Source organism: Agelaius phoeniceus, chromosome 7, assembly GCF_051311805.1.
Source record: "Agelaius phoeniceus isolate bAgePho1 chromosome 7, bAgePho1.hap1, whole genome shotgun sequence".
Lineage (NCBI taxonomy): Eukaryota > Metazoa > Chordata > Aves > Passeriformes > Icteridae > Agelaius > Agelaius phoeniceus.
Genome location: NC_135271.1, coordinates 40306306 through 40332773, shown reverse-complemented (window position 1 = coordinate 40332773; position 26468 = coordinate 40306306). Strand labels below are relative to the sequence as shown.

Below are 26468 nucleotides of genomic sequence, written 5' to 3'. Positions count from 1 at the left end.
TTTCAAAACAGGTATTTACAAGGGTAATTGTGAGACAGTCCTCAGGCAGGAGCCAGGTAATACTGCAGTGATGTCCAGTTCCATTATATTCATGTGTAGATATGAATACATTTATGTGTAGGAAATAATACAGATGGTTATGAAGGGCACTGGGTTTTGTCACAAATGTAAAACATTTTGCATTTTAAAGACAACCATACTTTCAGAAAAAAAATAGACACAGGTTTTTTTTGTGGCTCTACTTACAATTCCCTGAAAGAGAATATTAAAGTTCCCTGAATTGCATTTTTGGGAAGGCACTGTTATATTTAATAGAAAACAGAATTATTTTGGCCATTTTTCTTTCCAGTGAATGCTGGCTCTGATAGCTGTCTCTATTCTTAGGATATATTAGCAGTAAATTGAGGGGAGACAGAGTAGCATCAAATGTAGCCCTTTATTCCTTTTTTCCTCCTCCTCCTCCTCCTCTTTTGTCACATCATTCCCATGTGCTGCCATGTCTGGGCACATCACCAGTGCAGCTGGTGGGGTTTGTGTGGAATGGCAGAGTGGGCAGTGACATGGGGCACCTTTGGTCCCTGCTTCTCTCCATGTTGTGGCTTGGACCTTAACCTGCACCAGGTCCAGCAGATTTTCCATGATGTTTCTAGCTGAAGTTTTCCCTTGTGCACATAGGAGTTTTTTCAGACACTTGCACATATGAATAAGATAAATTATCCTACATGTGTCCATGTGGTGGTAATCTAAAATGTCCTGGGAAACAGGAGTCACTTTTCTACTCTTACCCTGGCTAACTGGGGCCTGAGTCAAGGAGTTGCAACTGGGTCAGTTCATCCCATCCAGCACTTTCCTTGTGCACTGGTCTTCTCTCCAGACCATCACAGATCCTTCTTTTTCCCTTCCCATTGCTTAGCAGTGGCCTTCCTCACCCTGCAGGGCCTGCAGGGGGGCAGCAGCCCAGACTCATCAATGCTGCACGCTGCTGATGCTGACCTCCATTAGCTGGTGCAGGAGCCCCAGCCCTGAGCAGAGTGGTCACTGTGCAGAGGAAGGTCAGACCCAAATGCCTTGCCCTGAGCTGGCAGCCTCTGCTGGAGCCCTGCTCTGGGAGCCCAAGGGGCAGCAGGGGCTGGGGGCAGCTCCAGGGCAGGGGAACCTGCACAGCATCAGCTCAGCGCTGCACACAGAGCAGGAACTGAGCCACAGTCTGGCAGAACAGCAGAGATGCTTTCTATTTTTATTGCTTTTTACAGCTTGTCTTCTCATTTCCTAAACAAAAGCAATCAGTCCAGCACCACTGACTGTATCTCTCTGGAAATGGAGACTTCTGTGCTGCTCATTCCCCCAAGTCTCCATGCACCAGCCTTGCCTTCCCCACTGTCTCTCTAGTCCAGTTTGTGATTGCAAGAGGGTCAAAAATAAGTGGACTTAAAAGCATTTGAGAGTACAGGTATATTTATAGCTAGAACAATATTTATAGACCACTGAGAAATACTTTGCTTTTCCCAGTATATATTTCAGAGCACTTTTATAAATATTGATGAATTTTAGACTTCTGGAAATAATACTCGTGTCTCAGTTTTCATCAGCAAAACAAAATTGCCATTAAAGAAAAACCAATTTGGGGATTGTAGTCAACTGTAAACTGCAAGAGGTTTGTTGTAAACAGCAATAAAAAGGGAAATGTTGATACTTTCCAAAATTACAGGGCTGTTCTAGATGACAAATTATTTTCTTGCATCTTTTACTCTGCTCAACATTATTAAGTTTGTGTCCAGAAAAGCACATCCAGTTTGGGATTACAATAATTTAGGAGATGTGGATGAGTTAGAGATAATCTAGTGGACAAAATTACAAATTAGCAGAGTTTCAACAGTGTGTCCTCTGAAAGTGTTGAAATATTGTGTTTGCTCTAACCTAGAAGGGAGAAGACTGATTAGAAATAAAAGTCTTCAAATACAGGAACGTTTATAAGGACAAAAAATAATGATAAATCATTCTCCATGACTGTAAAGGGCAGGTTTAAAAATAATCATCCTAATTTGTTGAAAGGAAGGTCTAAATTAAGAAAAAAACTTAGATGCAAGGAACAGGCTGTATAAGAAGCTTGTGAAATCCCTGATTTTCATGAACAATTTCTAATTATTTTATTCAGGGCTTTTAAGTCTGGAGTGACATCACAAAATCCTTTGCAAAAATTGAAACAATAAGGTTAAAAAGACTCTATTAGGAGAATGTATAGGGAATAAATAATATATGAATTATATGAAATACATGTAAAGATTTTAGAAAGTTTCTGATCTGGGCTGCACGGAGATCCATGCCATCAATCTCCCCACTTTGTACGGGAGCCAGCTATACCCCCAACATTGCTGACAGAGACTTGTCTAGCCCTTGTTTAAAGACCTGAAAGGATGGAAAGTCTTGCTGGGCATTCTCTTCAACAGTTTTATGATTTTTGTTGATGTTTTACTTCACATGTCTTCACTTCAGTTTGAAACCATGATGCCGCATGAGCTATTCACAGTAGATAGAAGACAGTTTAATTTTCTCTCCTTTACAATTATCTTCTCTGTGGTTGAAGACTATTACCATGTCTCTGCACAGCTCTGATTCCCTCATCAAGTTTGTTCCCTGGTTGCAGTGCTGGTTTCAGTCTGACCATGCTTCTGTCATGAGTCTGAGTACAGCTAATGAACCATTTCATTTGCAGTGAAATTGTGTATGAAGTCACTGTTAGTTACAAAGTAAAAAACTGACATAAAATCAAATAGAGTTTATATATGTGTAGGAAATACCACTGCATGCAGATGTGAAAGATGTGAGACAAAGTTATAAAAATGGATCCTGGCTGGCATGATAAAGGCAATCAGTCCTGATTCCTTGTGGTGCTGCTCAGAGCTCTGCACATCCTTCTACCAAGCCATCTACCTTGATGGCTTGGTGTTTGTTTTCTAATGAAACAGCACTCATCTACAAGCAGGGTCATTCAATAATAAAATAATTCTTTGTCCTGTTCCCCCTGTCCTAAATCAAACAGTTCTTTGCATTTTGCATTGTTAATACAGCTATTTCCACTCTTTATGTCTCCAAGTTGCCCTTACAATAGATCTTGTTACTTGGAAATCAAAACTGGGGGACAGGTGCCCCAGTGGAACAGATGTCATAGCTGGTTCTGTGCCAATTCTACCTCTTAAATATCAGAAATAATGGAAATAGAAAATAAAAGCTCCATAAGACAAGTTTTCCTCAGTCAGCTCTGTCAAAGAGAATTGGATTTGAGTCCATGAATTAGGCACCGAGGGTTCACCCTCCTCTGAAAGGTTTCATTTAACTGCAGGTCACCATTATCCTCTTTTCCAGCAATCATCTGCTAAATCTGGTAATTGCAACACTGACGTCAGCAAAGCTGGGCAGGGGCCCCCAGTGGAGAAGAATTTGACCCACTATTTTTTCACTGCTATTGTAGTAATCTAACTCGTAATCAAGCAGGGAGAAACTCACAGAATCCCTTCTGCTGTAATCTCCACATATTGCTGTAGATCTGGGAGGAAATTGTTAGTCTAGTCTGGGTTTTACAGAGCCAGTTTGGTTTTGATAGCTCTCAAACAGCAAGGGGAGGAATCCCATCCAGCAGTTATTCTGTGTAATTGCTTTGGTGCTCACGTGGAGAAAGAGTTTGCCTGATTCACATGATCCATGGGATCTCACACAAATGACTGGGTGTACAATGTACATTGCTCAAATTGTCAGAGGCTTTACACTCTGGTACCCTCATCTGCTAGCCTTTTATTCTAGTTGGTCTGGACTTGCAATCATCCTTGATTACTTCTTTAAAAGAGGGATAAGAATCCTTCTTGTAAAGAACTAATCAATGCAACAGCAGATCTGCAGCTGCTATTGAGAAACCTAGGAAGTTTGATATTTGCTTGGAAGCCTGGCACTGATAATTTTCCCACCATTCAGTACCCTTTTCTAGAATAAATTTTACTCATATGGGAAAGGTCATTTGGATTGAGACAGTACTAAAATGTGTCAGACTGGTTTTGATTGGGACTAAATTTAGCCTGCAGAAATAAAGATACAATTCCCTTTTATTCAAAGAAACACTTCTTCCAATGTTCCTGGAAGCATTGCACAGGTGGATTGGTGGCACTTCCCAGAATGATTTCCAAAGCCTTCTCAAGCAGGCAGTAAGCCTTAATGTCAAAAGGCTGCAGGTCAGCAGGTTTGGGTCTGGGTTTCAGACAGGGTGAGCAGCTCTGGCCAGCACCAGTGGGCAATTTCAATTAAGGCTGGTTAGGCTGGGATCCAGTCTGTCTGCATCTGATTAGAAGGCAAACAGTAGTTTCTGGAGAAGTTTGTGGTATTTATCATCATTTGGAGAGTAGACATGGAAGGGCAGAGATTATGGAGCCAGGAACTGATTCAGAGCATTTCTAGGACTGCTTATTTTTATGTCTGCTTTGCAAGTTCTAAAAACTGTTCACAAATGAGGCACAGAACCAGAAACCATTTCACTTGAAAATGTGACCTTTAGACTGGAGAAATTTGGATTCCAAGTTCACAGAAAACTGTGAGCAACCTGCACTTTTCAGAGGTGTGAGTTCAGAGCCAGAAGTTAATTAAAAGTAAGGTAAAGAAAGCCTATTTCAGCCAAAGTAACCGCTTGTGATCTATAGATTTAAATCTGATGGCCAAGATTAATTCATGGCATTGGCCAGGTCTGGTCTGCCAGCTGAGGACTGCCTACAGAATCATTTTGAGTTGAAGAAAGCAGAGGGTTTCACCATCTGTGACCAGTGCTGTGGAATTAAAGTCTTTTTATCAAGTGGGGTGGGCTGCAGAAAATGAGCACTTCAGCTTTCCTTTTCAGACCTCATTAGTCTCTGTTCCAGCTACAGCAGACACACTTATCATTTAATCTGTTTCATAAACTGGTTTTCTGCCAGTCTGTTGTTCTGCACTTAGATGCTTGTTAAATATCCTTCCTATCAGGCTTTATTCTTTCTGGGCTCTGGAAACAGAAATTGTGTTATTTTTGGCTTGAGTGCTTTGAAGTCCTTCAGTTTTGCTTCTGCATTTACACCTGACAGCGTCTATCTTCATAGCGTTGTCTTTTTGACCACAGGGACAAAGCAGAAGGTACAACAGTGCTGAAAATAGATGTGAATAATTAGTTTTGTGGTAGAGCCAAAGCAGGTTTGTTTTTATCAACAGCTACTCTCAGCCTGTCACTCTCCCTTTCTGTTCTCCATGGTCCCTGTCTCTGGGAAGCACCTCTGCAAGTTGGCCTTAACTCTTACAAAGCTCATTTTGTCCCTAAGTCCAAAGTTATTTCAATTTCTGCTTTAACATCATGTAAGTTCTATTTTGACTTTGTTCTGGAGATGAAAACAGGGTAAGAAAATTTAGTTTCTTTGTCATTTTTGCTCCTAAGATCTTTGCTGGAGTTGAGAACGAAGTTTTTAAGGGTGGAATTTATGCTTCCCACACATATTGCCATTAAGAAGGTCATGAAGCTCATCAGCCCCTCTACTGCCTTATTTTTGGAGTTAAATGAAAAGTTAAAAGCATATAAAATCTACTCCACTTTGCATATTTACAATATGTTAATAATTGCAGCCAGTGTTCTCAAAGTTAGAATTATTATTTCTAATAGTTCTTGATTTGAAGTGTTATGGTGTAGCAATCAGCTTGTCATGTCTTTGACAAACACTTTGTCATTCTATTTAAGGAATCAGTTTTAATCTTCAAAGAAAAGGGCTTAGTTAATTTAGAAGTCAAGCAGAGAGATGGCAGTCATATGAGCTTTTAGCACAATAGATATTCATAAAATATCCCCCATAAAGTAGTAAGCCTTAGGGGCCATAGGGACTGAGGCAGTAACATTCCCTCTTTTCTTCCTCCTGCACATCTACTCCCACTGAGGATGTCAGTGTGGATTCTGAGTCACCTGACCTGCCATAAAACAATAAGGCTTTTTAATAATCTCCTGTAGAAAAGACAAAAGAGCAGAGCCTTGAAGGGAGTTGATTCAGCTGAGTTTGGGTTGTTCCTGAAGTGAAAGAGAGGACTTGTCTTAGTCCCAGAGGAACTATTAAATGCTATTACCTTTGCTTTTGCAATCTGATGGCAGAGTAATACAGCTTCCTGGGGGAATGAGAAAAACACCAGTATCAGGGATATTTTAAAATGAGACTGAATAAAATTTGCATGAGGTCCTATGTGCAGCAGTCCATTAGTACTGTACTGTGGTAAGACCTATCTCATGCCTTATGGTCCCTTCCAGAAGGAAGGAATTTTGGCCTGAACAAGGGCAACGTTATCATCATGATTATGGAGCTATTCTTGAAATCCTGCAAACTCCTATCTGTCTGATTCTTGTAGCCATCATCACTTTTGTAATTTTCAGCCCTACTGACAATTCCCAGCCTTTTCTCCATAGCTCCCTGGAAAACCACTGGTATTTTTTTCAGTCTGCTGGGTACAAATCCATGAGCAGGCAAGAGGGGATTTAAATTCTTAACTCCAGGAATTGGTTGTTCCTCTTCCTATCCCTTTACACTCCCTCTCCTAAATGACAGGCATCTCATTTTTATCAGTTTTGGGCTTTTTTTTGGGGGGGGGTCAGATTTCTGTATATGTTTGCACAGAAACGCCAATTTTGCCATATCTCTGTGCAGCAGTACCCAAACCAGCTGTCCAACCTGGCTGTCCAGTGGATCACATGAGGGGTACTGAACAGTGCCTTTAACCCCTCGTATTTCTCTAGAGTTTGGAAGTTTGGCTACCAGATTATGAATAGGAATGAAGAAAAATCCATCTCACCCCTATTCCTGCAGGCTTGTTGTGTGTTTATCCTGTGTATAACACAGACCATTGCAATTGATGGGAGCAGCCTTACTCAGAGCCAAGGGCTGGAGCAAAACATCTGACTCCTGAAGATACTAAACTATTTGCCAGCTGGGGAGAAGAAAAAAAGACCAACATGTCATTAGTGCTCAAGCCTTGTGCAAGGGAAAGGAAATAATTTGAAGTGCAGATTCTTCAATGAACCGAGCATGCCCTCAAGAGTGGGAGAGGTGAAAGCGCATTAACCAAAACCCAGGGGGGAATTTCCCTCCCAACCCAAAGCAGGGTGGGCAGCATGACCCTGAGCACATGATCACCTCCTCTGCCTGAAAGGCTTCTTGGTGAGTGATTGAAACATGGATGCTTTAGTGGAGAGGGAGGAAAATCTCTGGTCACAGCCAGGTCCTAGAGGTGTATTCGCTCTATATCCTGGCAAAGTCTTCCAGTGCAAATAAGAGAGAGATCCTGTAATAAATGACCAGGTTTTAAGAAACTGTGTTTAAGGATTTTCTTCCTAAAATAATCCCACAGACCTTTCTCTAGAACAATTCCATTTTTGGCAATTCTGCTTGAAGAATCTTTAGTATGAAATGGGAGCATTTGAAGTGAATCATTTAATTTGCTTAACTTAAACAGGTTCCTACAACATTTAATTTTAAACTGATTCTCTCTAATTAAAGTTCAAGTCACTCTTAAATATTTAGCCTTCTTAAATGAAGATCCAGGAAAGAAAATGTGATAGTCTTTTTCTTTTCTGCTATACTTGAAATATGTATTTTTTTGGTCTTTAGTTTTGAAGCACCAATTTAATTTGAGTTGCCATCAAGAATAATTTCCAGAATTTCAAGCACAATTTAGTATTGTAAATTGAAAAGCTAGATCAATTAATTCTCTTTTATTTTAGAAACTTTCCTTGTAACAATTTTGATGAGGAAGAGAAGCAGGGCAGAATCAAACTCCATGTGGATTAAGTGCTCACCCATATAAATGGCCAGTTAAATATTATTCCACACTTGAAATATTGGGGAATTTTTTGAGGATATGCTTGCTGAGCTGTTCTAGTGACTTGACCTGGTCAGCCTGTGTCCTCAAACTTGTGCATCCCAAAGGCAGGAGTGTGAGATCTGTGTTTAGTTTGAGGAATTCAGTGGGATGGAGGGTTACACAGCTGGTTGTGAAAATCAGACCATTTTAGGGGACTCTCCCACTGCAGTCAGTCATCCAGTTCCCAACTGGCTAAGCTTGAAAAAGTGACCTTGATATCTATCTAATAAAGCACTGGCTGTTTTCTCATGCCTTCCCTCTGCTTATTTCTTGGCTGGTAGCTATTCATGTTCAGTTTACTTGTTTTTTTTTTTTTTCCCAGCCTAACTGACTATGATACCAGACAAATTAGTGAGCATTTTGTCTCCATGATTAATCAGTGAGCTTTCAGTTTTGGCACTGTGTTGTAGGATTACTTAGAAGATAAATAAATAAATCAATCAGATATTTTTGACAACTGTAAAATAATTAGGCAAAAGAAGAAGGAAAAAAACCCACGCAATAAAAGGTTGAATGATCACACTTTAACATGAAATCAGAAAGTACTTTTTTTTTTTTTACTTGAATAACTGGACATGCTAACTTTGAATCAACATTATTATTTCCTTCTTCCCACTGAATCTGGTGGTGGCTGTGACATGGGACTGAGAGAGTTCCTTGATCTGAATTTCTGATGGGTTAAGTTGGAGTGGCAGTTTCTGTTTAGGAGTGTGGTGTGGTTTTAGTCTGAAACAGAGTATCAAAAATGGGAATTTCTCTCTCAGTGAATCACAGTCCTGGCTGCTGACCTGAGTGACAGACCTCACTTTTTCCCTCTGGCAAAGCTGGTGTGTTGGCTTTCTTTCTGCCATGTGGCCACATTGCTAACTCACTGCAAGGGCAAAATCTGTTCTCATTTAGTATCTGGTCAATGTTGTTGTTTCTGATGGTTTTGGACAAGGCCCCTGTGGGAAGACTTTTGCCCAAAGATGTTTGATTTTCCACAGTCAGGATGGATTTCAGTGTGCTGCCCCCAGAATGGTTGCTGCTGCAGGTCCAGCAGCTGGAATATCCTCACGTGCCCTGAACAGTTTTGGCCTGAGGTCTCTGGGAGAAAAACAAAAGCAATTCTTCATATCTCCCAGCTACATTTGTTTTATGTTTTGGAACACAGGGTACAAACTCTGTGCCTGAGTATTTGACCCTATTTGTCAAATATACAACTTTTCTTGACTACAGTTAAATTTAAGCCAAGATGTCAGAGGGCACATTTTGTTTCAGCCCATGCAAAATGGCAATTTTGATGTAATTTGGTCTGTTAGGTATGTTAATGCTAAGCAAATAAACTTTTGCCCCCATATAAAATTTTGTCTAAGGCCTTCTAGCTATTACAACTATGGATGACTCATAAATACTTAATCTATTCAGGTGGTCCTGAAAGAATTGTGAATATTTGGGCTATTGCAAATATCATAAATAATTCCTGAAATCTTATTCAAGAAAACGTGTTCTGTGTGTGCATGTGATGAGGGGAGGAGCATGGAGACCCTTGGGAGAGATGAAAACCAAAATGCATCCGTTGCCCTTAGCTGAGCCCTGGTATAAAGAGATGCAGCCTTGTTGAATACAGGGGGTTGATTTCAGTTATTGTTCTGAGTTTTGTTTCAAGTAAAACACATCCTCAGTTAAAATATCAGCACCATTTCCATTGTATCATTTGTAATGGTGGCTGCTAAAAAGAAGACACCTGAAATAAAGTGTGCCAGCAGTCAGCTGAAACCTTTCCTTTATCTGCACTCCCATGAATTTATATCTGAAGGAATGTGTTTTTCCCAAGCTGCTCTGTCTGCCCGCTGGCAGGCCTGCACAAAATATTGTTGTGGGTGGGAAAAGCTGTCCATCCACACCTAACAAATGAGTGTCCTGAAAAGTCCCCTGTGAAATGCTGTTCCCGGGATGCTTTGTGTTCTCAAGGTCAGCCTGTTTGCTCACCCTTGTGCCCTTTTCCTTTCTTTCAGGGTTTCGAGGACCCCAAGGACAAGTAAGCAAATTTACTTCTGTCATACACTGTTATGTTTACACGTTTGGGATTTTTTTCTCATATTAAAAAAGGACAAAAATTGATGCCCAGAAGCCAAAAATAATGCTTGGGCTCCCCAGAGGTTTGTCTTGGAGGGACAGCCAGCTGAGGGCACAGGATTGACTGATGTGCATTCAGAACAGCCACTGCCCTCAAAACATTTATTTGTTTGGTGCTTCTAACTTGCTTTTATAATTAAAATGCTTTTGCTGCACTTCCCCTTGCCCCAGATAATCTTCACTCTTTAAAAATAAGCCAAGACAAAATCTTCCTCTAAAGTATATATAAGTGTTGGACATCTCCAATAAGAAAGGCTCATGTATGTATTGAAATGCCTTAATCACTTCTGAGTTTACTTGTATATATTTTATGTTACTCATTATTGCATATTACTTATTTCTGCATATAAAAATACACTCAGAAATGATAACTTTTCTGAAAGAGTAAATTCAAAGTTTAATGGTCTAAAATATAGTCAAATTTTAGCAGCATTTTCATTTTTTCCTGTAGAACTCTGGAGAAATTGTTAAAACAATTTAATGTTAATTTAATTTAATTTAATTGTTAAAACAATTTTATTTTGAAAAATTGCCTTTGGAGGAAAAACCCAAACACATTCACTTTTTAACTTCTACAACTGGACACAACAAAAGCATTTCCTGTATTGAAGGTCTTTAGAATAATTTCATGTTCAGTCCTGCTGAATGGCATTAATTACAAGCTTGCTTAGAGCCAGTCAGGCAACAGTGGAGGAGACTGATGCCTAAAATATGTTGCTGTTGCTCTTTGTCATGTTTCTCAGGCTGAGTGGATTTCTGTGAGCTGGGACAGTTAAATGCTTCTGTAAGCTCTAGGCATCCAGCTGTGGCAATATTCACATTATGGTAGAGAGCAGCTGCAAAAATGGAAAGTGATAAGTTTGAATATGGCAATATTAAGAGTCATTATCTCCTTCCCTTGATCTTTCCTGCAAACTGGATTTTTGTAACATTTAGCTCTGTGCACCCTGGGATGTTTCTCTGGTCCCACTGTTTACTGTTCACTGTTTCCTGTGGTATCCATGGATGTTGGGAAACTCCATTGATGTTAGATATGCTTTGGGCAGAAAAGAGTTAACAGATTACAACAAAATAATTCATAGGGATACAGGAATTTTCAGTATCCCTCATGAAATAGTATTTTTCCTCATAGTTTCTGCAAGAAAACACAAAAATCAGCTGCCTCAGTGCTGGTCCACAGCAGAGTCACCCAAAGCTGAGGAGCAGCATCTCCTCTGTTGCTCCAAGGGCCATAATCTCTGATCTCCATCCTATAGTTTGAAAGGTTCCTTGGGCTGTTACAGCCAAAAGCTGAGCTGTCTCATTCAGGATGGTGCCAGCTTATTATACAGATTTCAGGATTTTTGCATTTCTGTTCAGTACCAAAAGAAGCTACTACTTGCCTCTGATTCTCTTTATCCAGAAATCTGTTTAACTCAAGTACAAAGATTTGGCAAAAATAAATCTCTAGCAGAGTATGTTCATGGTGAGAATGGTTAAAATTAGATACCTAAACCATGTCAGGTCCTGAGGCAGCTCCTTCATGTGCAGAAATACTGAGGGTCAGTACTTTTGTCTGGCAGCAAAGGAAGACGTGGGCAGCACACATCCCTGAAAACAGAACAAAACCTCATGTGCATGAGTGCAGGTTTAGTTACTCAACCTAAGCATGAAGCATTTAAAATTATGGCATACATGTAGTTTTGGCAGTGGTCACACTCTGCATTGGCAGAAAGTAATTAAATCAACAGCACATTTTTGGACCACTCTGAAGCCAGCATCTCTGGGTTAATTGGTAGCATTCACATTTGCAAGCAGAGTGAAAAAGTTGCTACAAGCTCTTGTTTGTGCTGTTCCTGTCCCTTGACACAATTTTCTGTTGGCTGCATTTGAAGAAACCTCAGCACTGCTTTTAGGATGTGTTTTTGGAAGTTTCATGGCAGCCTGAAATCCTCATTTCCACCCTTCCCTCCACCAACCATACTATCAATATATCAAAAGGCATTTTGACATATGAATTTCATTAATCTATGGCAGTAGCTCAGCTCTGACTTACAGGCACTGCCTCCAGGGCACTCCTTAGAACTGGGAACTTTAATATGCCAATTTAAAATTACATTTATGCAAGTGTACCCAAACTTGCTGCACTGTAATTTAGCTTGGGTACAATGGGCTGTGAAAGTCACCTGAACAGCTCAGGCTGTGCGAGGTGGCTGAGTTTCCCTGCAGTCTGTGTGAGGGTGGCTGCCCACTGCCAATGTCCCAGCAAGGCAATTTCAAACCAGCAGGGGTAACTCCACACAGCCTGCAACCTCGGAGCTTACTGTAGTATCAGAAACACCCTGAGCAGTAAAACAACCTATTACAGACCTGCAGGCAGCTGATGTGGACACCAAGCAGGCAGGTTCTTCAGACTGGCACTGGAAATGTGAGTGCTCTTTGCCCAGCTGGGTTGCAGCGGAGAGCGCATCCCATCCGCGTGCAGTGCGGAGCGGGGAAATGGGAATGGCCCCAGTGTGTACAGAACTCCCAGGGCCTTGGAAGGCATTCTGTAAATACAAAGCCTAATGATTTCCTTCCTTGTTTTTATGAGCCCAGAAGACGCTGCAAGGACTGAATGAAAAGAAGCAGCATCCCCTTGAATGCTCAAGCAGATGTACTTCCTCTGAGGAAGTAAATTGAATGTCCTGACCTTGTAGGAAAAAAACCCCACTTTTATTTTCAAAGCTGATTATATGAATTTCTAGGAACTAAATAACTTCTAGAGCCCCAAAATAAAAAACTCTTTCCCCAACCCCTTTGAAATATTAAGGTTGACTAAAATAGAGATTAGACCTTGAGACAAACTAGGCTTGTAACTGCTGTATAGGCACTGAGTAGATGCCACTGCTGTGCTGTCATGACCCAGCTGAGGTGCAGACACATTCAGCTCGCTATCTGGGTCAAGGAGTGGTAGAATGGAAATGAGCAGATAGACCTGATAGACCTGATAGTTGAGGTACAGAGGCCTTCTTAAAATCTGATCCAGTTTTGCAGAAAGCTTTGAAAGAGCCTTCCTTTTGGAAAGAGACCTTTAACTTTTAAAACAGAGTCACATTCTGGGTTGTGAGTTGCTTTCCAGCACAGCCTTACCTGCGGGAGCCTGCTGGCTGCAACACAGAGTGCATTGTGTGCTCTGGTGCAGTACAAATGAAACCAGGGAAATAAAGCAGAGTAGCTTTTCATCATGCTTTTCAGACCCCAGGATTTTTCCTCCAGAGCTGGGGAGGGTCACACGGCAGGAGCCCAGAGTTGCTGTGGCACCGTGGGGTTTGCACACAGAAATAGTTATCTGCTGGAATATACCCCCGTGCAAGGGGGGGCATATTTCAGTGGATAACTATTGGCAAACCCTGGGGATAACCTGGGCAATCATGCAAGCAGAGCAGAAAAACAGCACTTCAGGATTAGCTTTTAATTTCTGCCTATAGCTCGTCTGAGGGCAGGCCATTAAAGTGACAGCATCAAGTCATTAAAATACTGTTAGATTTTAAAAATAACTAGAATCTGGGGAGGTGCTTCAGGTTTCCTCATCCTCAGTGCAAAATGCCTCAGGACAATTAAATTTACAGTGTTATTTTTTCTCAATAGTTTTTGAATATCAGCTTCATTTTTCTCTAGCTACAGCAGAGATTCAGAAAAACAGTGGCAAAAAAGATCATAATCTTGTTCCACATATTTAGAAAGCAGAATCAAATTTGTATTTTTTTCTTCTGTTGCCTTTTCTTTTACAACCTTCCCTTAAGTAAATATCTTGTAAACAGATTTTTCTTTCTGTTTTATGCTTTATACTGATGAGTGACTGTGTGAAGGGGAGTCAGGCCACATTATTTTCCCCAAATGTTTGTTCTGTAAACAACTTTTTCTCAAAAAGGGAGAATTGTTCAAGTTTGGAAATTTTCAAGTAATATTTAGAGAAATTGTTACTAGAAAGCATGAAATATGACTGGAGGCATAAATCATTTTTTTCAGTGCAGGCACTAAGAGCTACAGCAGTGCAGGGAAGGATAAGTCAGAGGACAAGGGGAACAAGGCTACCCAGTGGTTTTAGATAATGAGGGATGGAAATGACACCTGAGTGCGAGGAAACAGATGTAGAATAGAAACAGGGCAAATAAATAGAAGCCTTGTAGTAATGACTCAGGACTGGCAGTGAGCTCCAGAGCTGACACCACTCCCTCTCTGCTCCCAGTCCCTCTCCCAACTGGAGCAAAATGCCATTAACCTCCAGCTCATTATGCACTGCAATAACACACGGTGCAGAGGCAGAAATTACCTTGTGCTCTTATGCTCCCTTTCCATGGCATCCCCAGGAGCACCCAGGAGAGCATGAACCCAGAGGATGAAGTGGATGAGTTTCTGGGCCGGGCCATCGACGCCAGAAGCATCGATCGGTTACGCTCAGAGCACGTGCGCAAATTCCTCTTAACATTCAGGGAGCCTGACCTGGAGAAAAAGGTAACGCTGTCCAGAACCCATTGCAGTGGGTCAGCCAGGCTTGTCAGGAGTTTTAATTCTCCTGCAGAAAGTTAGGCTGTTATATCTAGGGTTTAAGCTGTGGTTTGGGTGCTGGAGTTGGGGTTGTGACTTTAAAAAATCCATGCTTCTTCATGGAAACTTTAATGTAACTTGTCCTAAAAAAAAATCACAGTCATCTGAAGGGAGCACTGGCCAGGAAAGCCATTTCTATCAGACACACATGAATGTGCAGTGATAAGCAGTAAAAGGAATCCAGAATAAATCAGATTTTTTCTCTGACTTTCAGACTCCAAACTGAGATTGCAGTCACCCCTTATCTCCCTCAAATCACTGGAGAAACCCACTTCAGCCTACCTAAGCTCCTCTGGAGGGACTCCTCCTCTGGAGGGACTCCTCTGCCCTTTGTCCCCATAGAGCCCCAGGTACTATTAGGGCTCATTGGGATGCAGTCTGTACTCTGGATATTTTTGGGAGCCAATTTTAAGCAAGAAATAGTTCTCTATCCCAAAAATGTGAGAAAGGGGAGTAACAGACCTCAAGCTCATGAGCAGTTGATTTCTTCCTGATCTGGTTTCAGATATTGCTGTCAGGCAAAGACCATTTCCCTGACTATATAGTAGAGACTATCCATTATCATCAGCTCTAGATGGCTGCAAAGTTAAATTTCCAAGTCTAATTTCTAAGTCTAGAGGTACCTGGATGACATTATTAAAGGTACCATAAGAAATGGTGGGTTTAATTGCACAAAGAAAGTAATCCTTTGTTTCTTTCATTTTTTATTCAAGCACATATCCTTTGGATGCTTGAGTGGTCTGTGGGTTAAACTCATTATTCCAGGGAAAACACTTCATATAGATCTGCACTAATTATTTTATAATTTTATTTAGAAACAGTCTTTCCTTGACAAGAATGACTACCTATTACAAAAGCAGAGCTTTTGAGGATTTACAGCTGTTCAATGAATCAGTGTGGGACTGGATAAAAGCTCGAGCATGTAATTTCCCCCCACTCCTCCTCTTCAATTTTATAGCTGAAAACTGCCAGGCAAATTAGTGGTTCACCTGTTCAGAGCACCTTTTATTTTGTGGTTCAAACACTGATATGGTCTGTGCTGAGAACTGAGCTCCAAGCTAAAGAAAGCATCTTTGGGAACAGGGTGCAGCTCCCACGTGGCTGATATGATGACAAGAAGCTGGAAGGAGAGACTGTGTGACAAGCACAGCAGCCTTGCACTGCCACCAGGACGAGTCAAGTCATCTGCACAAATGCAAGGTTTTAGCAAGTCATTAGCAGCATTTGTCCCTCTTGGAGGAAACTTCCCATGCAAGAAGTTTAGGTCTGATGACAGTGACCTAGAATCTTGGTCCCAGATAATCCATTTCTGTTCCTCCCATGCAAGGGGCAGCTGGTGAATCCTCTCTTCACCCAGCTCTGTGGGTTTCTTCCCTGGCCTTTGGGCCCGTTCTTGCCTTTACAGATTGCCTGGGAGAGGAGAGTTGGGAATGTTGTTTTATACCAGCACTGCTTTCCAAGGACCTAGACAAAAGCCAAGCAAGAAGTTTTTGATGGCAGCCAGCCAAATTTCCCACTAACAAAATAACTGTGTTTTTTTGCAGTACTCCAAGCAGGTGGATGACAGGTTTGGAGCCTATGTGGCCTGTGCCTCCCTAGTCTTCCTCTTCATCTGCTCTGTTCAAATCATAATCGTGCCACAGTGAGTACCCTTTCATCCTTTTGCTCCCATCTGTTCCCCTCCTCTATTCCAGCCTACTTTTTTGTTTTTTCCTTGAAAATTCAGAACTCCAAGGGGAAGAGAAAAATCCTTAAATAATTCATGTTCAAGTGATGCGTGGTGCTTATTGTTTTCACCCATTTCTAGTGCAGATTAAAACCTCCTCACTGGCATGTGAGGATTTCTGTTTTCCCAAAGTGATTTCTCTTATTATTTACCTCAGTCCTAGGAAATTCAGTTCAGCACATTTATAAGCCTGTGGAAAACAAATATCACTGAGTAGGAAAGATTGCCTGCCAAGGCATAGCACACACTCACAGCACAAGGCTGGGCTGCCCTCTTGTCTAAACACATTGGGACAGGGAGGTGGAAACCCATCACAGCCTCATTGCTCAGAGCATGGAGGTCTCAGGATCTGCTTAGCAAATGAGGATAATCTCTCATACATTTATTCTTCTGGACTCAGAGCAGCTGGCCAGGAGGAGAGGTAGAGAGGAGGCTGAGCTGCACATGCCTGAGCTTGTGGCTCACTCCAGGTTTCAGGGTTGCAGTCATTTCTTTTCCCAGGCAAGAATGGCAAAAGCTCCTCAGGGCTGTGGGGCACAGTGCTCTTGGCCCACTGCACTGGCCTGCAGCTTTGTCTGCAAGGCACAGCTCAACCCACTAAATCTTTTCCAGCAGTGAGTTCTGCAGAAATGGGACTTCTCAAAGAGTTCTTTAAAAATCACTTAAAATTACAGCATGTGGGTATTTCCTATAATCTGGTTTAGTAGCAATAATACACCATTCACTGAGCAATGCTGTGTTGGAAATAAATTTAGAGTTAGTCATTTTTAAACTGAAAAACAAGATCACAGAAGCTATGAAAAGGCTCCAAATTTATCTTCCTTACAAGAAGACAAAAAATTGTCCCTAAAGAAAGCTCCAGCACTATTTTATGCCATCACAACTGTTTTCTATGTCTGTTCCCACCACTCTTTTTAGACTAGAGACTGGTTTGCAGTGTTCAGATCAGATATTCAGAAGGTCACAGAAATAACACGTAGTCTGATGTTTATCATTCACTCTCTCAGGCACAAGTGCTCACAGAAGGATTGAATCAGCAAAATAACATCAGGACAAATGCACAATGTAAACAGACAGGTCTGCTTTGGGAACTGCAAGTGAAGCTGAAAGAGGCTCAAAATTGGAACTAGATAATTCCCAGCAATTAATGCAATGTTAATTACATCCAAAAATGTTCTCTGAGAGTAACTAATTTAACAGGGGCTTACACTTTGGACTTCCAGATATTGCTGTCATAACTTCACACCTGCAGAGGCCCTCTACCAGCCTTGTGTTGCTCATCAAGCTCCCTAAGCAGCCACTATGCTGTCTCCATAAAACCCAGTTTAACATTTAAATGACAACTTGACAATTTCTCATGTGTGGCAGCCATATGGCTGCTCCTTTGTATTACGCAGGAGCCCATCCCTTATGGCAGTGTGGTGTAAATGTTGTGCTGTTCAGTCTCCTTACATGCTGCCCATAAGGAGGGTGATTGTTTATTTGGGTTTTTTTTTGCAAGTTCTGAAGTGTCCTTAGTCAGCCTGGCCCGTCTGTTTGGTTCAAGAGTAAATAAAATTCTGTATTTTAACTGTAGGTCAGATACACTTCCCTTCACCTTTTGCTTTGTTTTTCCTTATATTTCAGTTGCATAACTTTGGTCTTTTATTGAACACCAAGTGAAACCACAGGTGCATATGTGTCACCATCAGAGCTTCATGAAAGACACACCGTGGAATCTGAATTTGAAACTAGAGACAGAATGTCAGTGTCAATTTATTATGATAAAGAGGAATTGCTTTAAGGAATTTCTAAAAAGGCTCAAACAGTGAATTAGCAAGTACAATTATCCTAGTAGTCACGAGAGAACACAGAGACCAGCTGGCTTTGGTGTTGTTGCCCTCAATGTCACATTACAAGAGTACTTCCTTTAGATTATGAACAAGGCTGACTCCTGGGAGGGGCCTATCCTGTCACACTGAGACCAATCACTGGGAAATTGGTGTTGAATCTCTTTGTGAGGAAAACAGACGAAAATTCACAGTAAAAAGTTGGCCCTGGAATCCTCTTTGTGCTTCAAAGCTGGGAGGAGCAGGAACCTCTCAAGCTGGCCAAGATAAGGCTGTTATCCCTGACTATCCTTATGCTGTGCTTGCTCACATCCCAGGCACCAGACAGAGCACAGAGAGTGGTGCTGCACAGACACTCCCTGTGCAAGACAGGAAGCCATTCCCACTGAGATTATTCTCACCCAGCTGCACCTCAGCACTCAGCCTGCCTTCCTTCCCAGGGGTGCCCTGCCCACAGCCAGCTGGGGGCTGACCTGCCACAACAAGTTCTTCTGTCACCTCCTCCAGTGCATGAAATGTGTTTCAGTCCCACCTCTGTCACCCCAGCAGGAAGGTGATTGCTGTAAAAGATGCAGCATTCTCTGTTCTGCAGCCTGTCTGAATAATTCTAAATAGGCCAGAGTATCTGTTGGTATTCAAGGCACCTCGTGTCTCCCACAGCTATCCTAATTGGAAAGCCTGTGCAGTGTGTCATAGCTTGTACAAATGTGTTCTGGAGAGCAGAGCTGGAGCTATTCTATACAATGTGCATTTAAAAAACAAAACCAAACCAACCAAACCTCTCCTTGATTTCAGCTCTACATTTATGCTGGGATTTTACCTGACCTGTTTCCTGATCCTGACCACGGTGGTGTTTGTTTCAGTCATTTACTCCTGTGTAAAGGTGAGTACTGTGGTTTCTTTGTAGTCCTCTGCCTAAGATAACCAGATCAGCAATCTGCTTCTTCAGCTAACAGAGTGTGTTTTGTTAGCCATCCTTTCCACACTATGTGATAAGGGTTACAGAAAAAGCCTTTGATAAGGCAGAATGAACTGCAAACAGATGCTAGGGTTGGCATCTCTGTAGCTCAGCAAGAAGTAATCACTCTGTGGATCTGCATGTCTATTAAGTCCCCTGCAGACACTCTCATATTGATATCAGAAGAGTACATTTTCCAATGTGAGACCAAGCTCTGACCATTCATTTCCTCCCTGTAAACTTCCTGCAGTGTTGCCTGTGTGCTGGCCCCTGCTGCATATGCCTGTTTGGGTAGGCAGATAATCAGAAGCAGAATATCATCAAGGAAAAATGTCCTGGAGGGAAGTAAAAGCCATAAACATATAGAATTTTATCAGCCTTTCTCACATGAGTGTACAGAGCTTCCAACATTCGCTGGGCTCTTTCTTGTAGCTGCCTTTGATCAGAAAAGAAGTACATTGTGTGAAGTCCAAAAACATATTAATTCTTCTTGTCAGCCTGTGGTAAACTGGCAGTGAGCACTGTGGGAGGGGTGCTGTGCTCATCCATTTCACTTAAAGGTGTTCCTATTAAAAACATTGATGTGTTTCAGGTTTAGGGATCCTTCTAGTCTAGAAGTGTCTGAACATGGAACATACTGAGATTCAGGCTCCTTAGCCCAAGCTTAGATTTGTTCCTCAGTGCCTGGAATAAAATAGCTCAGTAGCATTATGTTTCCAGCAGAAGAAACAGTGGGATAATGGATAATGTCAGGCAGATGATTTGTCTCACTTTAATTATCTTCTCTGTGCCATTTTCAACAGTTGAATGTGGGTGCTCTTGACAGACTTGCACCTTACATGTCTTTTTGATTTTTTTTAAGTTAAATTTGGAAATTAAGCTTTGCCTTCTCATATAATAAGAGCTGCAGAGTGTTCCCAGTGACAGAAGCTTCAACTACTATTTGAAGTTAACTACTCACTCACAGGGTTTCCTTTGGCCTTATGACAATATTAAAGGGAGCCTAGTTTCTAAGTGCAGCATCCCATTGGTCGGGCTTGTTTTCCAGCAATGAGAAGCAGAGTCAGAAATAACACTGCTGATAGGAAGGCTTGGGTGCCTTGAGCTGGGAAATGGTACCCACGGATGCCTGGTTGCACTTGGTGTGTCCATTGCACTTGAGGATGTTACTGAAAGTCATCCATTTGTAAGCAGGTATCAACAGTTCATGTGATTAGCAGTTAATTGTGACAAGATTCAGGTCACAGCCACAGTGAATTTGGGAACTGTGTGCTGAGCTGTGCTGCAGGTCTCTGGCAGCACCATCCCAGCACTCTGGCAGCCAAGCAGGGCCACCCCAGGTGCCTGGTTCTGCTGGGACAGGAGCTGGGGCAGGCCTGGAGCTCTGGAGCACCCCAGCTGCCTGATCCAAGGCCCAGAGCTGTTTGTCACCCAGTGGCATTTACAGGCCACTGCCACATACTGACAGCAGCACTCCATTCTTCCATCTTCATTCAAATCCTCTGGTTATGGTCTGGACTTTTTGGTTAAAGTCATTACTGATCTTAATTACTGATTAATTTAAAAGGCACACAGGACTTTTCAGTCCCTGGGATGTTAGGCAGATTTCATTCTTGCTTTCTTTGTCTTGATCTTCCAAATTCCTGTAGAAGAGGAATTTGAATCTGTTCAGTGGTGCTTCCAACTGTTTCTAGGCTGGCTTTGCCTCAGTGCATAGGCTCTGGATGCACAAGACTTCAGAGGGAATTCAGAATAACATCAGAATTTAATGGGATTTTCTGAAGCCCCTGACATTTCCAGCAGTGAGTTTTCATCCCCACAACATACTCATGTATAACATCCAGTGTGGCTTCTGTGCAGAGATTGCAAATATTGAAAATATTGGGCCTTCTAGCTCAGGTTCCTTTCTGATTACCTCTTCTTAGTGCTCCAAATTAGCCTCTGCTGATAACACCTGATTATGAGATGGCTTGTTTAGGAAACAGGTACTTCTAGTTTGTCAGCTCCATGTCTGATGGCAGCAGCTGCTCATAGCTGCAGCCCACTTCTGTCATCCAGACCAACATCTTTGTGTTTCAAGTCTTTGATTTTTAAGCAGTGGGTTTACCCAGCCCTTGGATAAGGGGTGTTATTTTATTTCTGTACTCCACGTTGCTCCAGGAAACACACACCTGCAGAAGGAAGGCAGTTTTGCAGATCCTTCGGATGAAAACCCTGAAGACAGGGATGTCAGCATTGTTTGCTTTGTTTCACACTCATGTGGGAGAGGAGAGCATGTGTTTTAAATACCAGTGGTTCATTCCACACAAAGTTGGAAAGCAGGTGTTCACCCCAGGACATCAGCATAAGCATAACTTTTGCCTGTTTGCTGTGCTGTTACACAGTAAGTGTCTCTTTTTTCTTCCTCTTTCCAGCTTTCATGTGAGATTTCCCCTCCCTGTTTTGGCCTCTCTAACTCTGGCTTTGACAGTGGCCAGCAGGCTCTTTCTGAACAGCTTGATCATGTTTTATTTTCTTTAGCTGTCATTATTATCTTCCACTATAAAATTCTCCATGGACTAGAAGTTGATCCTGGAACTGCCAGCACAGCCAGCCTGGCTTTCCAAGTTTCTTCAGCTGTAATAAACAAGAGAGTTCCAGTTCTTTGCTTTGATGCTCCATGAAGTCTTGGCCACTGTGAGGTGGTGTCCCTTCCCAGTAGAGTCTAAGGTCATGGGAACCAGGGTCCCTTCTCAAATACTCTGCTGACAGACATCTGTTTTGCTACTAACTTATCAAGTTTGTGGTTTTTTCTTAAAATCCTTTAACTTCTGGTATCTGCACTGCTGTGTGGAATTCAACTTCTTGCATGGTTCTGGGAGAACACAGGAGAGAAATTTCAAGTTATCCTTTATGAGAAAATAAGCTTCTCTGTAGCTCTACATAGGTGTAGCTTGACCATCACATTCTTTGCCTCCAAAAGCTGGTCTAGATGCTCCTAAAGCATTTGGAGGTTCTGTCTCAATCAGGAAAATAAAACCCTCTGAAAACTGTACTTTTTAATAGACTAATAAATCACTGTGAAATAAGTTACAGAAATGGACTTGCAACATCAAGTTGCCTGGAGATGTTGTCTTTTACTGCAGAAGCATCTTAATGTACTTCAAAATGACTCAAAGGCTTTTATTACAAATTGAAAAATCAGACCTTAAAGACCTCATCTTACAACATAACAGCAATTATCTAAGCAGTTTTCCATGCCCACACTAGATGTTAAGAAGACAAAAGAAGAAATATTTCTCTTCTGTCCTACATCAGCTGTTGTTCCAAAGAATTGACTTTATTTAGAGTAATTTCATCAAGCAAATGACTGGAGGTTATGGATTATTTTCAGTGTCGCATACTTCTTGTCGGATCACTTTTTAAACTTGTACTTTCACCTGCACAGCAGTGCCCTTTCTTCACCTGCACTTACACATTTCAATTCAGAGGGAACTAGAATCAACTGGACAATCCAATTTTATTTTTTTCCCATTGTGGTTCTTTTTCTTTACATGGGGATTTCAAGAGTGCTAATGAGTGACCTCACCTTGTGTGGCTGCCCAAACATGGATCTCAGCTGCCCAGATGGATCACATCCTTGCTCTCAGCCCCTTCTCAGGAGTGCAAATGGGTCTGGGAGCTGCCATTTCATCAGATTTCTGTTTGTCACTCAGGCAGGATTTGAGTGTCCCTTTGGACAGTACAAGCCAATGGGCCCACCAGCAGTGCTGCTTGGATTTTCACTGTACTGCAATGTCCTGATACTCTGCTTCTTTTACAAGCACAGAAGAGGTCTTATTTTTTTTTTTTTTTCAAAAATGGGAAGGAAAGTCATCTTCTTTCCTTTTTTTCTACTTTTGTGCTATGCCCCTGACTTGTGGATATTTTTATGGAAGAAGCAATGCATGAAAGGAGCTGAATTGTCAGACCTGAGATAGCTTTCAGCTCCCCATGTCTATCATAGAAGTCCTTCAAGCTGCAGGTGTTCCTGGTCTCCAGCTGCCTCTGTGAAATGGGGAGAGCGTGATTTATGTGACAGATCCCCCACGAGTGTTCATGAGGCAGAGGTTCCTCAGAGGCATGGCATGACTGTGTTGTTGCACTCTCAACTGCAGCCCTGACCTCCTATGGGTTTTGGCATTTCTTTCTTCTCCAGGACTTTTCCCAGCTATACTTGTTTACTGACCTAAAATTTTTCCTAGTTTGCAAAGTAATGAGAACCAAGATTAATACAAAGAAAACATGTTTTCATTAGAATTCAAGTGTCTTCCACTGATTGCCTTGCTTGATATCTCAGGCTTGGTTCAAAGTCAGGCTTTTTTGGGATTGTTGGCAGCAGGGGCTTGAGCCAAGATCCACAACAAAAAAACTCCAAAGTTTTATTTAGGTGCCTGATTTCCCAGAGATTACAGCTGGAGGTTAGATCCCTGAATACCTTTGTGGAGCTTGGCCTTGAGGCTTAAACAGAGAAGTGGCAGGAAAACCTGTCCTGCTCTAATCTAGTGAGAAAACTGTCTAAATGAAGTACAGATTCTCCTTCTCCTTCCAAATCCTTTAGGGGCTAGAGCAGAGGAAAGCCCCATTGGATTTTCCATAACCCAATTCTAGTAGAGATCTGCTAGCTGACATCTGTGTGGAAGCAGCTGGACATGGTAGGGCAAAGAGATATTTTGGTTCATGGCTTATCAACAAAGCTAAAGATTTCTATGTCACCAGAGTTTATTTGTGAGAGAAAGTTGTTTTCCTTTGTTTTATAGTGGCTGCCACTGAGCCTGAAGGATTGCATCAGTTTCCAGTGCATTTCAATCAATCCTCATTCAGTGCAAATAAGTTACAACCCCCCTTTCCCCTTTTCTCCAGTCCCCCACAGAGCCTGTGCTGGTAGCAGGTGAAATCAACTCTTTCAAAACTCTTGCCACAACCTCTCCCGGCCTCTGTAAAGAGTCTCCAGCTAATCAGCTGCAGCACTCAGTAATTACACTGCAGGGCTGCTGTGTGGGAAGCACAGCGCTGACAAAATGTTGCATACCCAAAGATGTAAGAGTGAAGGATAAAAGGGAAAAGGAAGACTTTTAATAGAAACATTAGTCATAGTTAAATTGCAGTGCCATGGTGCTGTGCTGCTGTTTCTTTGTGTCTCTAAAAATACCCTCTAGTGGCTTGGTTATTGGTGCACTGAGTAAGGGAGGGGAGAGCTGGGCTCTGGAAAAGGCTCTGGTGGTGCTGGGCAGAGCCCCTGTGCCCTGGTGGGGTGGTGTGGAGGGGCAGGGCACTGTGGGAGGACAATCTCCCATGGGAGCACAAGGCTCTCCTGGCATTCCTGCTCCAGCCCTGAGCTCCCACGGGCACAGCAGTGGCACATGAAGGGACAGGGCTGCCTTGGCTGTCTCCTGGACACTCTTGCAGCCAGAGCAGTGCAGGGAGGCCTCAGGCCCCCCAGGGGTGACCCAGGCTGGGAAGGGCAGGGTCAGCTCTGCTCTGACACACGGGCTGTTTCCATCTGGAATGGATGCAGCAGTCAGTAGCCATCAGCAGGGAGTGCCTGGGCCAGCTGGGCTCCCTGACTGCCCTCAGCCACGGGGATTTTTGTCACTGTGAGTGTGGAGCAGAGTGCCACAGCCCAGCCAGGGCCAGCTGATCTCTGCAGAGGGTCTGACACATCACAGGGCTGGCCTGGGCTGTTTTCAGTCTGTGTCTGAAATGGCACCAGAGAGCCCCACAACATGTCTTGGTGATCAAAGGGCCATGACATGTACTCTCATTTCTGCGTTTTTAAATTTTTGCTCCAGTAATTTCCAGGCTCGAGCTCCTGGCTATTTCAGTTACAGATGGCTTGTGGTTTGCTTCTCACAACAGGATGAGCACAGCCCTGCAAGCCATGCTATCTGGGCTCAGGAGCCATCACTCCCATTAGGAAGGCTAAGTAGATTTGGAGAGCCAGCTGGGCCTGCTGCCACGAGGCAGACACGTCTCTGCCTGCCCTTGTCCCAGAGCTGCCATCCCCCATCACCATCCTCCAGCCACACAGACCCATGCTGAAGGATGCAGGCAGCTCAAATGCAGGTTGTAATCTGTAAAACAAGCAAGGATTTGATGTGTCTATTTGATTTTTTTTCTCTCATGCAGCTTTTCCCAGTTCCTCTCCAGACTCTTTCTAAGAAGATTGTACAGTCTAGGACCAATAGTACCTTAGTTGGAGTCTTTGCCATTATCCTGGTTTTTCTGTCTGCCTTTGTCAACATGGTATGTCCATTATTTCCTTTTGATGCATTCAGTTCTGCATTGTTCTCTTATTGGTGCTCTGCAGCATTGTGACTCTTAAAACCATTGGATTTAACATGACCCTGCCTAGGACTAACAGCATCTGAGGTTGGTGCCCTTTGCTTTTTGGACACAGAAAAGAAATGGGAGCCCAACAGCTCCATCCCTAGAGCCCATTATATGCCTGGCACTGATTTGTGCCCAAGTCCTTTTGTGATTTTTTAAATGCTTCTGCTCCAAGTACAGGGGCCCACCTGATGCAGATCCCTGCAGGAAGGGCTGGCACGAGGCTGATGTGTTAAATAACACACACTATAATAACTCCCACCATACTGAGTGGGACATAAGTGTTCCTTGGGCTTGCTGCCAGCCCTGCATGGGGCTGCCTCCTGCTCCAAGGGCAGGGATCAGCTCATGGCACGGTGATGACTCTGCTTTTGAGGTGCACTTTTGGGACTGAGGTGATCTGGCCGTGATTCCAAACACCACTGCTGAGTTTGGGCTCACAGAGAGGTGAGCTGTTCTCTGGGGCATGGATTTTGTTAATTAATATTTTGGGGGAGAAAAAACATAGCTGCTGCACATGCAGTAAAACATAAGTTGATTATTTCATCTTGCATATTTTGCTACAGCCATTTCCAAGGGGCTTTTAAACTGATATAAACTATTTTGTTTTCTTCTCTTTGTCTATGCTGTGGAGCTTAATACCATCTTTGTTTTCCAGTTCATGTGCAGCACTGTGGATCTTGCCAGCTGCATGGCTGCTGAATACAACATCACTCCTGACCGGGTGGACATTTGCCTTATCAGCAACCTGACTTCCAACTACAGCCTGGGCACCTGGCAGGGGTTCTGTGACAGTCCTTTGCCCAGCTGCAACTTTCCAGAGGTATTGCTTGGAAAAAATGGGTTTCAGAGGTCTGTGTGGAAAAAGGCTATCAAACCTTTGTGGTAAATCTCAGTGATTCTGACGAAAGCAAGGTTGTTCTTGACTGACATTGCAGGACTGACACAGGCAGACTTAAATGTCTGAAGTTATTATCATGAATCCACATTCATGTTTAAGTTCCTTCAGGGCTGAATAATT

General features: G+C 42.5%; 1 protein-coding gene across 1 annotated transcript in view; it reads left to right on the top strand.

Moving 5' to 3' along the window:
• Positions 1-26468, top strand: part of ADCY5 (adenylate cyclase 5) — a 204663-nt gene that overhangs the window by 164033 nt on the left and 14162 nt on the right. The window contains exons 9-14 of the mRNA XM_054636706.2: positions 9897-9919; positions 14349-14493; positions 16131-16228; positions 18937-19024; positions 25247-25363; positions 26106-26270. Of these exons, the coding sequence (XP_054492681.2) occupies positions 9897-9919; positions 14349-14493; positions 16131-16228; positions 18937-19024; positions 25247-25363; positions 26106-26270 (636 nt within the window). The remainder of the gene's footprint in view (positions 1-9896; positions 9920-14348; positions 14494-16130; positions 16229-18936; positions 19025-25246; positions 25364-26105; positions 26271-26468) is intronic.